The sequence below is a fragment of the Macrobrachium nipponense genome, chromosome 41 (assembly GCF_015104395.2).
Source record: "Macrobrachium nipponense isolate FS-2020 chromosome 41, ASM1510439v2, whole genome shotgun sequence".
NCBI lineage: Eukaryota > Metazoa > Arthropoda > Malacostraca > Decapoda > Palaemonidae > Macrobrachium > Macrobrachium nipponense.
In genome coordinates this window covers 36,252,806-36,269,105 of record NC_061102.1, presented here as the reverse complement: position 1 = coordinate 36,269,105, position 16,300 = coordinate 36,252,806, and the positions used below count along the sequence as shown (strand labels likewise).

The 16,300-nt window shown below is 41.7% G+C and overlaps 1 protein-coding gene across 2 annotated transcripts in view; it reads right to left on the bottom strand.

Moving 5' to 3' along the window:
• LOC135212692 (huntingtin-interacting protein 1-related protein-like) overlaps positions 1–16,300 on the bottom strand; it is a 233,418-nt gene that overhangs the window by 192,293 nt on the left and 24,825 nt on the right. For both annotated transcript variants that reach the window (XM_064246371.1, XM_064246370.1), the window contains exon 2: positions 11,287–11,420. In XM_064246371.1, coding sequence (XP_064102441.1) covers positions 11,287–11,420 — 134 coding nt within the window. The remainder of the gene's footprint in view (positions 1–11,286; positions 11,421–16,300) is intronic.

The window sequence follows — 16,300 nt, the reverse complement described above, 5'->3', positions numbered from 1 at the left end:
AAATATGTATCCTTCTTGTCTAAAGTAACCATCCAGTCCCCTTGATGGATGACAGACATGATCAACTGATTCATCTTGATGTGGAACTTCATCTTGAGGACGAATTAATTCAGTGCACTGAAGTCCAGGATGGGCCTCCAGCCACCTGATGACCTGGTGACTCCTAAGAGTCTGTTTTAAAAACCTTCAAAATCTTGATCTTCTATTACTTCCACTGCTCCTTTGTGAAGTAAGGACTCCACCTCCTGAGAGAGGGCTAAAAACCTCTCTGAGTACTGCTTATTTAAATTTTAGGCTGCCATAGATAGGAAGCTCTTAGTTATGTAATTACCTGGTAAGTTTGTGTAAAATTAATAATTATGTATAGAGAATGTTTTTACAAACAGTATAACAAAAATAACACGGCAAGAGCACTTCCTCTTAACTCTTACAAAGGGAAAACAGTCCCACTGAACATACTGTATTGACATTCTACTTACAGGTCTACTGATAGGATTAGTATTCATTCATGACCTGTCCAGGCTGGTGTGAGGAAAGCAGACACAAAACAGGATAACTGAGTGAGAAAATAAGGATAATAACCACCACCAACCATCATGTTAGACAAAAATGCTAAAACACTGAGATTTAGAGGATTTAACGCTAAAAAGTATTCACAACAAGATTTTTAACAAATTTCTGAGGAGCAAGGCTGCCAGTGTTATTCATGCACCAGACAAGAAGACTGCCCAGTTTTCAACACTATGGGCACTCAGAAAGGGGTTTTTCTTTTGGGATACATCAGGAGATTGCTGCCATTGTAGATCAGGCTAAGATAAAGTTATGGGTTTATATTAAAATAAATACATTTCTTCCTAAAAATTATCCTTCTAAAATGGATACCCCCTACAAGAGAGAAAATACAAAAATCATGACTTGTTACATCAAAAATTTGTGTCAGCTACAAAAATATTAAAAAAGTTGACATACTAAATTACAGTTAAAAAAACTAGCTGGAGATGGATAACAGTAGGCCTACCAGTACCTTTCTTCTTTGGCATAGGCCAGTCTTATTTATGGTACTTGACATAGGCTATGTCAAGTACCAACTTATGCTTAGCTTAATATTTGGAAATACTAGATAACTAAATATGTAGTATTTGGAAATTAATAAATAAATATTTGTGGATGGATAATGCATCAACCATATCTATTTTCTGCTCTGTCTTCATGCTTAGCAAGCAAGTCAACCCTGTTTTTTGAGATTCTTATGCTTATAAAAAAACATAACCAGTCATACAAAGAATTTATGAGTAGTGAGCTTTGACCTTAAGACAGGCAAATTACAAAAAATAATGCAGTATGAATAAAAACATTCAGCATAGTAGCATAAGAGGAAAATAAGAGATCAGTGGGACAATACATTCCATTTTAGTTACTGTGACATGACTCAAGGAATCTATGAAGATAGAGCAAATACTGTGATGTTAGCTTTCAGTTGATTTAATATTTGTGGATCAGCCATCAGAAAATGAAAGGGCCACTGAATGGCGCTATATTTCCATAATATGCATCTTTTCCATGAACCTTTTAAAAAGTTATACATTACTTTACTGTATCATATAATATAGTATGTATTTTCATAACATTGTATTATAAAACACTAACATAGCAGTCAATGTTTTGGTTTAGAAATCAGCTGATGGCAAATAAGAGTTTATTTTGCCATATTTAACTCAAATCCAAGTGAATTTACTTGCTTCTAGTTAGCATAAACGAATACCTAGATACTTGACTTATATGAGACAAGGTAATTTTTTGTTATATGAAGTGTTTTCAAGTCAAAAAATGACTTGAATATACACATTTCATTGTGATTGTGAATTAATATTTTTTTTTTATCAGATGGCATTGGTGGCATGTTTAAAAACATTACGTGATTCCGTTTGCTTTCTTCACTTTATTCCATTATAATACGAGCTTCACGTAATTTATCTTTTATCAGTGTGAAAACAACAGTAAAATGTGTTCTTTCAAGCCCAATAGTTTTGATTAAAATGATTTTCTCTCAAGTTTTTCTAGACCTGCATTTGATGGCATAAGTTTACGGGAGTTTAATCCTTGTTGCCAATGCACTTGTTGATTTTTATATCTATAGCGATTAAGTTATTACATAAAAATATCTCAGTCCTATTCTATATAACGTCATTTATAACATAATTAAGGTAATTGTTTACTCTCGTACGATGGTTGAAATACAAGCCAAACAGATGTTGTTATCCAATTCAGTTATACTTAGCAAAAAAAGAAGTTTCTCATTCGATTTTTCATGACTGTACACTTTTATGCAACGAGTATAATGTTAAAACAATACTTCCATCATTCCTTTTGCTGTTTTTGAAGTTATTTAAATAGATGTGATAAAGTTAGGCTATTGTAATTTGGTCTCTCTCACTCCCTTAAGCTGTAGTAATTTGGTCTCTCTCGCTCCCTGATTGTATACTGCTGCCTGCACCTGTTGCCATGTTGCCAGCAAAATTTTAAAATATTTTAAAAATATTATTGTATCAGTATTAATTGCTAACACCATCGTAAAATCGGATAATCGTAAGACGAATTGTCGGAACTTGAACACTACCTGTACACTGTATAAAACTTTATTTCTGGGCTCAGCTCGTGTCGCTGCGCGAAATATCCTTTAATCTATTATTTCTAGGGTAAATGTACTAACCACATACCTACAGAGAATAAATAAATAAAGAAAGGTCAGTATAACTGACTCGCTCACCCTCCAGAGAGTGTCGGTATGAACACTATGGCGAGTGAGACCACTACCACGAGCCAAATGCCAATAGAATTCTCCCACTACAAAATCCCCCAAGAGGAGAGCCGACCCACAGAGTGGGCAGCACCTACTACTACTACTCCATCCCATGCTGCCGACTGCTGCGCCTCTGGTGGCCATCCTTTTCAGTTAGCGCACACGATACACACGTGCCATTTTCTTCTCTGTGTTTTTGTGCCCTTTCTTTTGGATTTTATTACCATGGAGCGTGCAGCCATCGCAGCAGCTAAGTTAAGTACTCATGTTTATTGCTAATTGGTTTTTTCCGGCCCTGAGCACGTATTTGCCGTTTTTTAGGTATAAATACGATCTCTAGGTCGGAAGCATGGCAGCATGGTTCTGCCTAGTGGTGGGTCCGTTCTGGGTCGCCCATACCCAGAACATCCCCTGGCTATTGTACGCTCTATTTTTATTATCCGCTGTGTTTTAGGGTACGGTCTACACGGTTTTGTCATGCATGCATGTCTTTTACCTTATGTAGGCTCTTCCATCCAGACCCTAGCCACGGCTCTTAGTATCGGCCTCGGCTAGCCTTTGTTGAGTGGTAGACTTTGCCTTTGGGTTAGTCGTACACTCCTGGATTTTTTCTCCTACTATTTTGTTTTCTTTCTTTCATTTTATTATTCATTTGTACTATTTATGTGATATTGTTAGGTTAGTTAGGCGTCTGGCTCGCTTAGCCTAGGTCATGGCCCATTGGGCCTTTATACCGCTTTTCAGCTCGGTTGCTTCCCGTAGCATCTCTTCTGATCAGTTGGTTATGTTCCAGGCTTAGTTTGTTGTTCTTATCGCCCCGTGGTCACTATTGATCACGAGGAGCAGGCTCATGTCCAGTCACCTTTCCCCCCTCCCGCTCTTCCATAGGGTCGGGGGGGGTGGGTAGGCTGCCCATGCTCGCTCCACATACCCGAGCCTGCCTCCCTCTCTCCCCCCAGGCGGAGGGGGTAGAGGGACGGGACAGACCCAGACTGGACTCGACCTCTCCGGCTTCTCGGTCCGGTCGGTTGGTAAGGTGGGGGGGACTGGCCTTTCCCCCCCTCCATTACTACTACTCCGTCGCTCCGTACAGCCCCGAGTCTGTATGCCCCTTGCTCTTTCCCACCTTACTAGGCTCCTTTTCCACCGGAGACCTGGCATCCAGCGGAAAGGTGCTAGTCTACCCCACGGGGTGGACCGGAACATACAGTCGGTCCCTTCTAACCTCTCCGTTTCACTGAGTTATACACTCCGCCACGCACTGGACTTAGTCCGGTACGTTCGAGCTTTTAGGTTTAAGATCTATTATGTTAAACTATTAAGTTTATCTTAAGTACCTTAAACCATTCCCCCTCCCTTCATGTTTCACCGGATACCTCCGGGGTTATAGCCTATTCAGGCGATTAAGGGAGGGGCTATGCCCAAATTTTTTCCGAGCTCCGGCATGCAACGGAGTTCTTCTGTCCTTTAGCCTGTAAGTGATATTCTTTAAGATACTCATGTGTCTTTCCACTTACAGAAACCACCTACTGTGAGCATCCGGGATGCGCCGCCACACTTCAGGACCCATGTGGACACGAAGTTTGCCGGTCCCATGCTCCATGCGCGACTCCGCACGGGGACATCCAGGTCTGGTACCATGAAACGTGTACCATATGTTACGATCTGGTGAGCCAGCTTTTAGACGGGGTAAGTATTCCATCTCCGGTAGCTGGTCCTCATCTTATAGTGCTTAAGTTTTACATCAATCACTCTAACTTAAGGTAAATTCAAGGGGCCTTATAGCCCCTATAATTTTAAGTTATGCTTTAAGTTAGCTTTAGTTTTAAGTTATTCTTAAATCTAATCAATACCCTCTCTTCCAGGCGCCGGCCGTGAGGGTATACCGCACTGGCAACCCTGCGGGCCTGGGTCGGCGGTTTCGGGAAGAACGCCGCCAAGGGTATGCCCTACATCCATGGAGAAAAGGTTGGCGGTACTAATCTTCCCCGGAGGCAAGGCGACAGGATACGTCGACACCCAGTAGAGGCGGCCCTGACTATCGCCTTCATCCAGCAACAGCTGGCTGCCTCATTGACTGACCAAGGCCAGGACATCTCCTCGGAAGTCGCGACGTTGGATATCAATGTAGAACCTATGGTAGGTGTAGACGACCTGTTGGTCGAGGTAGGTAAGGTGGACACCCAAGGGATACCCTTGGGTGCAACTGTCTCTTCTACTCCTGCAACCTCTCCATCCTTCCAAGGCTTTACGGTAACGAATTATATACTCCTCCTGACGCTTCAGTTAGACCCAAGGTCAAGGGTCAAGCAGTGAAATCCTTGACAAAGACGTCGTCGTCGTCTAAGAAGACGGCTTCGGCGTCATCCTCCTCTCGTAAGTCTCCGGCTAGGAATCCCGGAGCAGAGAGATCTAAAGCTTCTGGGTCCGGCTCTAAGTCCTCGAGGAGTAAATCCTCCAGAGAGAGATCTCACACTCCGGCAGAGTCGTCAGTTCCGCTACCCTTGGTTCCAATTCAGAGCCACCCCTCCACCTCCGCAGCAGCTCCGGCTTTGGACTCCAATGCTGGTCTGTTACAACAGGTGGGCGACCTGGTTGGGTCTCTGAAAAGTAGCATGGAGCAAATGATCTCTCGGTTGTCGGATAGGATTACCTCTCAAGACAGCATTATAGCCGGACTGAGCCAAGCTCCTCTAGCCTCTCCTCCACCTTTCAATACAGGTGGAGCCCAGCTTCCCCCGTATGACTCTCTACCTCCGTTCTCGATGAACAACCCTTGGAGAGTAGCGTCATACGCCCCCTTCCAAGACGGACTCATTTCTATCCCGGAATGTGGAACTCGGAGGATCGAGGACTTCGAGTTCTACCCGGAAGACCTTCAGCCTCCGTTCATCGGCTACGCAAGGCTCACCGCCTCAGCCATGACTCGGGATGATAAAGTTCCAAAGGAGACAGTCCTCTATTCACGTGACCAGGCTCAGAGAGAATGGCTCAGGTGTCTAGAGGACATGGATTGTTCCAATACGAAAATCCAACCTTTCAAGAGTCCGTTTACGATCTTTACGATGGATGAGAGTACCCCGCTCCCTTTCCTGACAAGATCGCGACGTCTACCATTCCAGCCGCCCAGAAGGGGGACCCCATGCCTCAACTGAAGGAAGCAGATCCTACATCTCCGTTACTTCCTTCAGCCGAGAATTGTGGGAAGACTTACCCAACACCTTCTCAGCTGGAAACAAACTCAAACCGGACTGTGCTATGGAGCAGTTTGGTGAAAAGCTACCTAGGCTTCCAGATAGCCTTATTCAGGCTGAATTTGACGCCAAGTCGCGGTTAGCCAGATCCATTAATTCCATGGCTATGACCGAGGTGGCTACCATAGCCTATGGTTCAGAACCGCTCTTCAAGCTTATGACCAAATCCCCGACTCAAACGGTACAGTCAGATATGTTTGAGTTTGCCACTGCTAGGACGAATTGTAGGAAGCATGTCCTGCAAGAAGCAACTATTCGGCACGAGCCGAATAGGTTACTTGCGTCGAGCATCTGGGGAGCAGACCTCTTCCAGAAGCGATGGTGAAGGAGGTTCAGTCAGAGGCTACGAGGTTGAACCAGAGCCTTAAGGACCGTTGGGGTCTTACGGCCAAGAGGCGGCAAGATCTAGCAGCTAGAGGTAAGGGTCAAAGGAAACCCAGACGTTTCCAGCCCTACCAGACGCAGCCACGCTTTTCTCAGCAAGTTCCGGCTGTTCCCTTAGTGCAAACAGCCCAGCCTTCCACTTCAAAGGCTCAATCACAGCCAATTTACGTTATCTCCCCTCAGCCTCAGCCCTCCACCTCTTACGCCCTCTCTCCAGCTTACAATCAAGCTTTCGAGAGTCAAGCTTCACAGAAGTATGACCGCTCGGGTAAGGGAGGCAGAGGTAAGCGATCCTTTCGTGGGAGAGGATCGGGAGGTCCCTTTAATAGGGGAAAACATTTCAGAGGAGGCCGAGGAGGCTACCAGAACCAATGAGGAATTTCAGGTAGGAGGGAGGCTGTTTCACTTTCGCCACCGGTGGAACTTCAGCAAGTGGGCTCAGAGCATTGTGTCAAAAGGCCTGGGTTGGAGCTGGTTATCGAACCCACCCCCATCCAGACCTTTCCGCCAACTTCCTTCCAAAGAACTGACGGAGTATGCGGAGGATCTCCTTCAGAAAGGAGCTATAGCGAGAGTCAAAAGGTTAAAGTTTCAAGGTCGCTTGTTCAGCGTGCCAAAGAAAGGCTCACAAAAAAGAAGGGTAATCTTAGACTTGTCCCGCTTAAACTTAGCCATTCGCTGCGACAAGTTCAAGATGCTCACGATCTCGCAGGTGCGGACCTTACTTACCCCGTGGGGCCGTCACCACCTCTATCGATCTTACAGACGCTTACTATCATATCCCTATTGCAAGACACTTCCGTCCGTATCTGGGTTTCAAGATAGGAGACCAGACATTCTCCTTCAAGGTAGTTCCTTTCGGGCTCAACGTAGCACCCAGGGTGTTTACGAAGCTGGCGGAAGTAGTAGTTCAACAACTCAGATCGCAAGGGGTTATGGTAGTAGCGTATCTCGACGATTGGTTGATCTGGGCTTCAACAGTCGAGGAATGCAACAAAGCAACACTGAAAGTGATTCAGTTCCTGGAATATCTAGGCTTCAAGATAACAGGACCAAGTCAAGACTCACTCCAGAGTCAAACTTTCAGTGGCTAGGCATTCAATGGAATCTATCCTCCCATACTCTGTCGATTCCTTCATCCAAGAGGAAGGAAATAGCGAAGTCAGTCAAAGCAATTTCTGAGTCACAAACTGGCGTCAAGAAGATCTCAGGAAAGGATCCTGGGTTCTCTCCAGTTTGCATCAGTGACGAACATCCTAATGAAAGCCAAACTGAAAGACCTAACCAGAATCTGGCGCTCACGAGCAAATGTCAGGTCCAGGGACAAATTGTCCTCAGTCCCTCTGATTCTAAAGAATCGACTCCGGCCGTGGGCGAAAGTCAAGAACTTGTCGGTGTCAGTGCCCCTTCAGTTTCCTCCACCAGGGATCACCATCCACACAGACGCTTCATTAAGCGGTTGGGGAGGATATTCCCAGTTCAAGAAGGTTCAAGGAACGTGGTCACCTCAGTTCCGTCAGTTCCATATAAACGTACTGGAAGCAATGGCAGTGTTCTTGACTCTAAAAAGGTTACGTCCGCCAAAGTACTCCCACATAAAGCTAGTCCTGGACAGCGCAGTGGTAGTACATTGTGTAAACAGAGGAGGCTCCAAGTCACGTCATCTAAATCATGTCATGGTAGCCATCTTCTCCCTGGCGGACAAGTTCAGTTGGCATCTCTCCTCCACTCATATAGCTGGAGTGAGAAACGTCATAGCAGATGCTCTATCCCGATCAGTACCTCTTGAGTCGGAATGGTCACTGGACAACAGTTCGTTCCAATGGATTCTTCAGAGAGTTCCAGGTCTACAGGTGGATCTCTTCGCATCTCAAGCGAACCACAAACTCCCGTGTTATGTGGCCCCCAACCTGGACCCTCTGGCCTATGCCACGGACGCCCTGGCTCTAGACTGGAACAACTGGGAGAAGATTTATGTCTTTCCTCCAGTGAATCTTCTCATGAAAGTGTTAAACAAACTCAGGACATTCAAGGGTCAAGTGGCTCTAGTAGCCCCAGACTGGCCGAAGAGCAATTGGTACCCTCTCATTCTGGAACTGGGTCTTCGCCCTCTTCGGATCCCCAATCCCAGGCTCTCCCAGTCAGTACAAACGAAGAGTGTGTTCGCTTCCTCAGGGATTCTCAAAACCCTAACTTTATGGATTTCATGAAGTTTGCAGCGAAAAGGGATGCGAATATTGACCCTCAGAATATTCTCTTCTTGGAATCCGATATAAAAGAGATTCAACTTTGAGACAGTATGATGCTGCTGTCAAAAAGTTAGCAACCTTCCTGAAAGAATCAGATATTAGGATCATGACAATCAATTCAGCTATATCCTTTTTCAGATCCTTATTTGAAAAAGGCTTAGCAGCTAGCACAATTACGACAAACAAGTCAGCCTTGAAAAAGATTTTTCAATTTAGGTTCAACATAGACTTGACAGATTCCTACTTCTCGTCTATTCCCAAGGCGTGTGCTAGACTTAGACCTTCTGTAAGGCCTACGTCAGTATCATGGTTCTTAAACGATGTTCTAAAGCTGGCTTCAGAAACCAATAATGACACATGTTCGTTTATAATGCTCTTAAGAAAAACCCTATTTTTATTAAGCTTGGCCTCAGGAGCTAGAATTTCAGAACTGTCGGCTTTATCCAGAGATCCGGATCATATTCAGTTCCTTCCACAGGGGAAGTGCTACTTTCTCCGGAACGTAGCTTTATAGCTAAGAATGAAGATCCTTTGATGAGGTGGGAACCATGGAAGGTACTACCCCTTCCACAAGATGTATCTCTTTGCCCAGTTTCAGCCTTACGAGCCTTTCTATCTAGGACCTCCTCATCCTCATCGGGTCCTCTCTTTAAGAGAAAAAGGTGGCACTTTATCTATTAAAGGCATCAGGCAACAAATCCTGTACTTCATTAAACAAGCCAATCCTGACTCTTTCCCAAAAGCACATGATGTCAGGGCAGTAGCCACCTCAATTAACTATTTCCAACATATGAACTTCGATGAGTTGAAAAAGTATACTGGATGGAAATCGCCGACAGTGTTCAAACGTCATTACTTAAAGTCCTTGGAAGCTCTGAAATTTTCAGCAGTTGCAGCGGGGAACATAGTTTCCCCTGACTCTGACTAATCCTTAGTAGAAGATCCAGTCCTCCTTTCCACCTGCCTCACCCAACAGTTCGTCTATTCCTGCCTTGTTCATTTACGGTCACCTTGTGTCTTAGCTGCTTTTATGATGATGTAGTGGGTGTCCCTTATTTTTTTGCTAGGGACACTCACATTTGATGATGGTTATTGATCTCGTGGATGTCATCTCCTTATTTTTATGCTAGGAGATACATCTTATTATAATGGTTACGGGTTTTGTATATTAAGTCATATACATTCCTTTATATTTTATTATTGTTGAGTTTGTTTTTATTCAACTTTTATGTTAATTGCTTTAGAATATTTTGATACATAGCTTTACACAGATACCAATTTTGTACATATATGATATATTTCTCCTGTGTATATATGTATATTACCTTAAGTTAAGAAATATTATTAGAATTAAGTATAAATTAAGTAATATTTCTATTTTGTATCACTGTGTATATGTATCCTTATTAGCAATTATATTCTTTTACTTTTATTTTATCTTTTATTTGAGACCTCTTTTTATTTTGTTGATTTTGTTTACAATCTTGTGCTATTTCTCTGGTACGATTTCGCGCAGCGACACGAGCTGAGCCCAGAAAAGGGATTTTGACGTAAGGAAAAATCTATTTCTGGGCTCTTGGCTCGTGTCGCCAGCGAAATCCCGCCCTACCCATCCCATCGCCAAGATTGTCTGCTAACTTCAGGATGGCCACCAGAGGCGCAGCAGTCGGCAGCATGGGATGGAGTAGTAGTAGTAGGTGCTGCCCACTCTGTGGGTCGGCTCTCCTCTTGGGGGATTTTGTAGTGGGAGAATTCTATTGGCATTTGGCTCGTGGTAGTGGTCTCACTCGCCATAGTGTTCATACCGACACTCTCTGGGAGGGTGAGCGAGTCAGTTATACTGACCTTTTTCTTTATTTATTTATTCTCTGGTATGTGTTAGTACATTTACCCTAGAAATAATAGATTAAAGGATATTTCGCTGGCGACACGAGCCAATCGCCCAGAAATAGATTTTTCCTTACGTCAAAATCCCTTTATATCTTTAAATACACTTTCTATTATGGTGGGACGCCAATACCATACCAACAACGCCGCTGAGGCGGTGAGGTATTTGTTATTTAGAAATGTATTTTCCTTATTTAATAACATGAAACATAAAAGTATGGGGTGGCATTTTGAGGGTTGGAACAGATTAAAGGCAATTTAAGTATTTTCAATGGAGAAAATTTATTTGATGCACGAGCAAATTGAGCTACAAGCTCAACCACAGAACAAATTAAACTCGTAGGTCAAGGTACCACTGTACAGATAGTGCCTGGTTATCGGCGGCCTCGGTCATCAGCAATCCGGTTTTATGGGGCTTGTCTAGCCGAAATGCGTCGATTTCCCAGTTATCGACATCAATAATAGAGTATTGGTGCCTATACATACCTAACAGAAGTGCCATTAACCAGTTATTGGCGCCATAATCTGGTTATTGGTACAACTAAGCACCGTAAATCGGCGGTTTTCGGTTATCTGTGATTTTCACTTGTCATCAAGCTGTTGGAACGGAAACCCCCTGATAACTGAGGACTGTCTGTAACTTGAAAAATGTACATATACATATTCACTTGACTCAAGTACTAAAACCCTATGGTCCTATCTAATAATTCACCTGAGGTAAGGTAGGAACTTGAATCAATCCTTTGAAGTACTGAAGATTGCGAGTGTTGTTATAAAACTGCTGTAACTGCTTAAACTGTTTGTAGAAACGAGCACGATGACCACTCAACATGTCAGTTGGAAGAGCTGAAATGCAAAATCACTCTTATTAGACAATACAAAAATTTTCAGTTCAAAGGGTGACCCCCTCTTCTTTCAAAGACAATCATGAAATATAAATATAATATTCACTTAAAGACTAAAGCACCCATTGACTTCAAGTAAAACACTGAGTTACTGCAGCACAAAACTACTTTTTCCTTACTATCCCATCCACCATAATTAACCCATATCACAATCTTGAATTCTCCCAACACAACAGTTTATTGTCTACTAGACTGTGGAAGAACAACAGTGCATGTGTGTGTGGAGCTTGAAACCTCAGGTAATAACCAAGCCCCCTCTTCATCACAGTACCATATTGCCCACCCGACTGGAAAAACAACAGTGGGTGTGTGTGCCACTTGGAACCTAGGGTAATAACTAAACATTCTCTTCTATTACCTACCAGACTGAGGAAAAATGACAATTGATGTGTATTACTTGAAACTCTCTTCACTGTTAACAAAGTATAGATATAAGGCAGCATGAACATAGGACTAGATGGGAACTCAGATTATGATAGGTACAAGGACAAGGAGCTAAGTGCACCAAGTTTGTTTGTGAGTATACACAGAAACTAGGAGAGCACTTTGGGGATTTGTGAGAAAAGAGTCCAATGTTCAGTTATTCAGAGGAACAGAAAACCCATACAGCAAAGAATTATTTAGAATTAAAAATATGTTTATTAAAAAGGCGATAAAAATGTTGGATAGAATAGAATACAGAATTTAGGCTAAAGGGCATGCGCGGGAACCTATGAAGTCATTCAGCGCTGATAGGGAAATAGAGAGTAGAAAGGTTTTAATGGTATATCTGGAGGACAACTTGAAGCTGTACTATGAAACAACTGTCACGAGAGGGTGGATAGTAAGATGGAAGAACAACAGCGCATATGTGTGTGGAGTTTGAAACCTCAGGTAATAACCAAGCACCCTGTTCATCACAGTATATTGTCTACCCAAGTGGAAAAACAACAGTGGATGTGTGCCACTTGGAACCTCAGATAACCAAACACTCTCCTTACCATAACAGTATATTACCTATCAGACTGTAAGAACAACAGTGGATGTGTGTGAACTTGGAGGTTCAAAGGGGCTGAAGGGATGCTGACAAGAACCTACAGTAATGCCTACAGTGAGGTGCACTGACAGCACTAAACACCCTTATCCGCAGTAAAAATGTCAAACCCCAAAATATTATAGGGAGTCTTAAAGGAGTTCATGGAGTATCAAGGTTGTTTTTTAAAGGTTTCACTGAATGCAAGTACTAGTTTTTCAAATTGACTCAGGAGTCTTCAAATGAGTTAGCAAAGTAAGGGGAGTTATTACTGTATAGATAGACTGGCACCTGCCTTTACACCTACCTTTAAAGACAAGTCAAAGAATCTGATCTCACGGGCTAGAGCTATTACTTGCACCACTGCCATCTTTCATATTGCTATGAATCCCAAAAATAACTTGCCAGAGCATAAAGGAGATAGTATTTCTAGAAACCTACTTCCTCATCAGGCATGGGCATAGAGTGTCTAGCACAGCTTCTTCCTGACTCTCTGGCACTCTTGTCTCTGAAGACATACGAGGTGGTCATTCAGTGCAGGTTAAGTAAGAAAGGGAATGGCAAAGGGTAAAAAGAAAAAGACTGGACTACCAGTGATCTGGGCATTTGCTAAGACAGCAGCTGAAAACAACAAGTCAACAGAATCTTACCCCTTAGCATGAGAGCCTTTTTGAGAGAGCAGAAGTCTCACTGACCATTTGTGAAGGTGCAAAGACCAAAAGATACAGACTTCAGCAGTGAGGCTTCTTGCAAGTGGCTCATATAATGGCCTGGTGAGTTTTCTCATGACTAGACATGAATCCCAGTCTGAAGATCTGATAAGCATCAAAAGAATCTCTTCACAGAGCAGGATCAACTTTCTGAGTTTCACTAAGAACCTACATCTAGTCCACAAAGTTCAAACATTGTGAAAGAGCCAACATGTAGCCCTAGACAGATACCATAATAAAACTCAAGTCATCTTAGGAATGGGAGGAAACCTGCAAAATGATAGAACCAAGTACATTAACAAGCCTTTCATGCCACTAATGTGAACCACAACTAATTCCACATTGATTGATTGTGGTTGGTGGCCAAAGCAATGCAAAGTCTGGTGACAGATTTAACTAACTGAAATGGGAGAAGACACTACTATTGAGCCATTGTCATATATTTCCAGTTCCCTTAAAATCACCAACATTATGACTGACGAGGCACTTCTCCTACATAAATATCCTCCTGAGGTGTTGACTAACAAATACGAACGAGAGAAGAATCAAATCTTGCTGTGGCATAAAATGTTTACCAAGGCCAGTTTCAGGCTTTTTTGGAGATTCAAAATTGTCCATTCTCTGATACGTATACCAAAACTATCAACACAGCTGCAAAATCAAGCACAATTCTAAAAAAAATACCTGAAGTATTAAAAAAAAAAAAAAAAAAAAAAAAAAAAAAAAAAAAAAAAAAAAAAAAAAAAAAAAAGGTTCCTATTAGAAATGGTCAACACTTCACTGCCCTTGCTATGAAAGCTACCTGTTAAAGTAAGGAATTTACTGAATAATGACCTATATGAAGAATTAAACAATGTAAAGGGAGAAAATTGAATGACCATTAGGTATTTCAGGTTCTAGATGGCATATATATATATATGCAAAGGGCTACTGTTCTTCTTGTCTGTTCAACAAGTCAAAAACCTGCCAGTGTCTGGAAATTTGAAGAGACATCATTGTGGGCTGTATATAACATCATGCATGTGGAGAAACAAGTGCAGTGCATAAGCGTTGGCAATCGGTGTAAAAAACTTACAAATGCATTCAAACTTCTTGTAAACAAATTTCTATACGAAAGCGATAAACACTGAATTACTAAATAGTTCAGAAAAGCATTAGGAGTAAAAGCTTAAAGCAATGTAGTGCATGAAAGCTGAAATTTTCAATCATCTTATGTCAATATATATTAACTCAAAACTTACACTTAATTGTGGGATTATAATGTCTCGGAACTGAAAAGATATGTTCATCAGTAGAAAAGCTATTAATCAGAAATTGCATAATAGTAAAATAAAAGGTTAAAAATAAGGGACACTATAAGACTAGCTTACAGATAAGGAACATGGTACTGTATTCATGGCTCACCAAAACACATGGTAAAACCATTAACTAAATTCTTTAAAAACTTTTTCAGCAAGTAGTACAATTCCCATTTACCCTTAAGTCCATCCCTCAAACAAGTAGATTTCACACTATTATGCTAAAATGATAAGTCTATTTCTGGCACGAGACTACTAATTGATAATTACCAAAAAATCATATTTTAAAAATAAGTAAGAGAGGGTATTTGGGAGAGGTAGATGGTAGAGGGGTCTTTGATGGGGATACAATGTACTATAGAGGTAAGGAAGGATGTAAGTAAAATGAAGAATGGCAAAGCACCATGTCCATCAGAGCTGCAAATTAGTATACTGAAGGAACTCAGTAAAGAGGAAGAAAGAATGGATACTGGAACTATTAAGGGCAACCTGGGAGGAGAAAGTGATGCCAAATCACTGGGAGGAAAGTTTGATGGTAAATGTTCAAATAGAAGGAAGATATTATGGTGTGTTGTATCATGGAGGAATCAAACTTAAGAAGCATTTGTTGAAGATTTATGAAAGAATACTTAATGACAGATTACACGGAAATGCTAAGATTAGTGAACAGTATTATGGTTTCACTAAAGAGATAGGTGCAGAGGATGGTTTCTTTATAGAGCAAGGATGGGATAGGTTACCTATTTAAACAAGATTGAAACTATACCTTTGAATTTCAAGTAGTACTTAGGATCTACTTCAAACCAATAAATCTGTTTGAATTTCATTTAAGTTTAATTTCATATAAATCCTGTGCAATGATAGTTGAACACCAAGGTACAAAGTTACCTGAAGAACTATTAAGCAACCTAGCCTCCTTTTTTTAAATTAACCACCCTAAGGGTGCCATGTTCCTGAAAAATTCATTTTTTCATGCATTGGCAGCCATTTCATTGACCATTTTCACACAAAAATATGTCTTATAAGTGAACAAACCTAATAAATATATAAGCAATTATCGTAAAAAATAAAGCCAAAAAGTATTTCTATTAACAGCATAATTTGACAATACAAAATCAGTTCTCATGAAATGGAAAATGTTGAAACAATTATTCAACAGTTAAAGTGAAAAAAAGAAAAAGACATCTTTAACCTCTGTTCAAAGAGAAGAAAATGAAGTTTTCATAATAAAACTAATATTGTAATATTTACCTCAACACCTGAATTAGCCCTGGTCACTGACCATAAATTTACCCACAAAGTGAGTAGTTAACAGTCAGCGCTAACAACGCTGCAGGTAAAATCTTTTCAAATGAGTTACCTGAGGTAGCGTTGGCAACGCTGCTGCAAATATCAGCTGACCGAGGCCGACATCCCCAATTGAGTCACTCACTATCAAAACTGAAGTGGGGAGGAGGGTGGAAATCATTCAGGTGTTCAGGTAAGTATTACCATATTAGTTTTATGAAAATTTCATATTGTAATACACTCCCTGAACACCTGAATTACCCCGATTAACAAAATTTAATGGAGGTGGGATCAATCTAATTCAGCCCAACCTGTCAACGGAGCATAAGCAGGTAACTCATTATCAACCCACTATGTGTAAATGTGTGTCCCTCACCTAGTTGTCGAACTTGGAAGGTGAAAATACTTGCAGAGAGAGTAACCCAACATCAGCCTCGTGTCTAAGGTACTGTCTGAGCCAGAAGTGCCTCCCATGTAGTATTCTAAACCTCTCATGTATGGAGGGGAAAGTCAA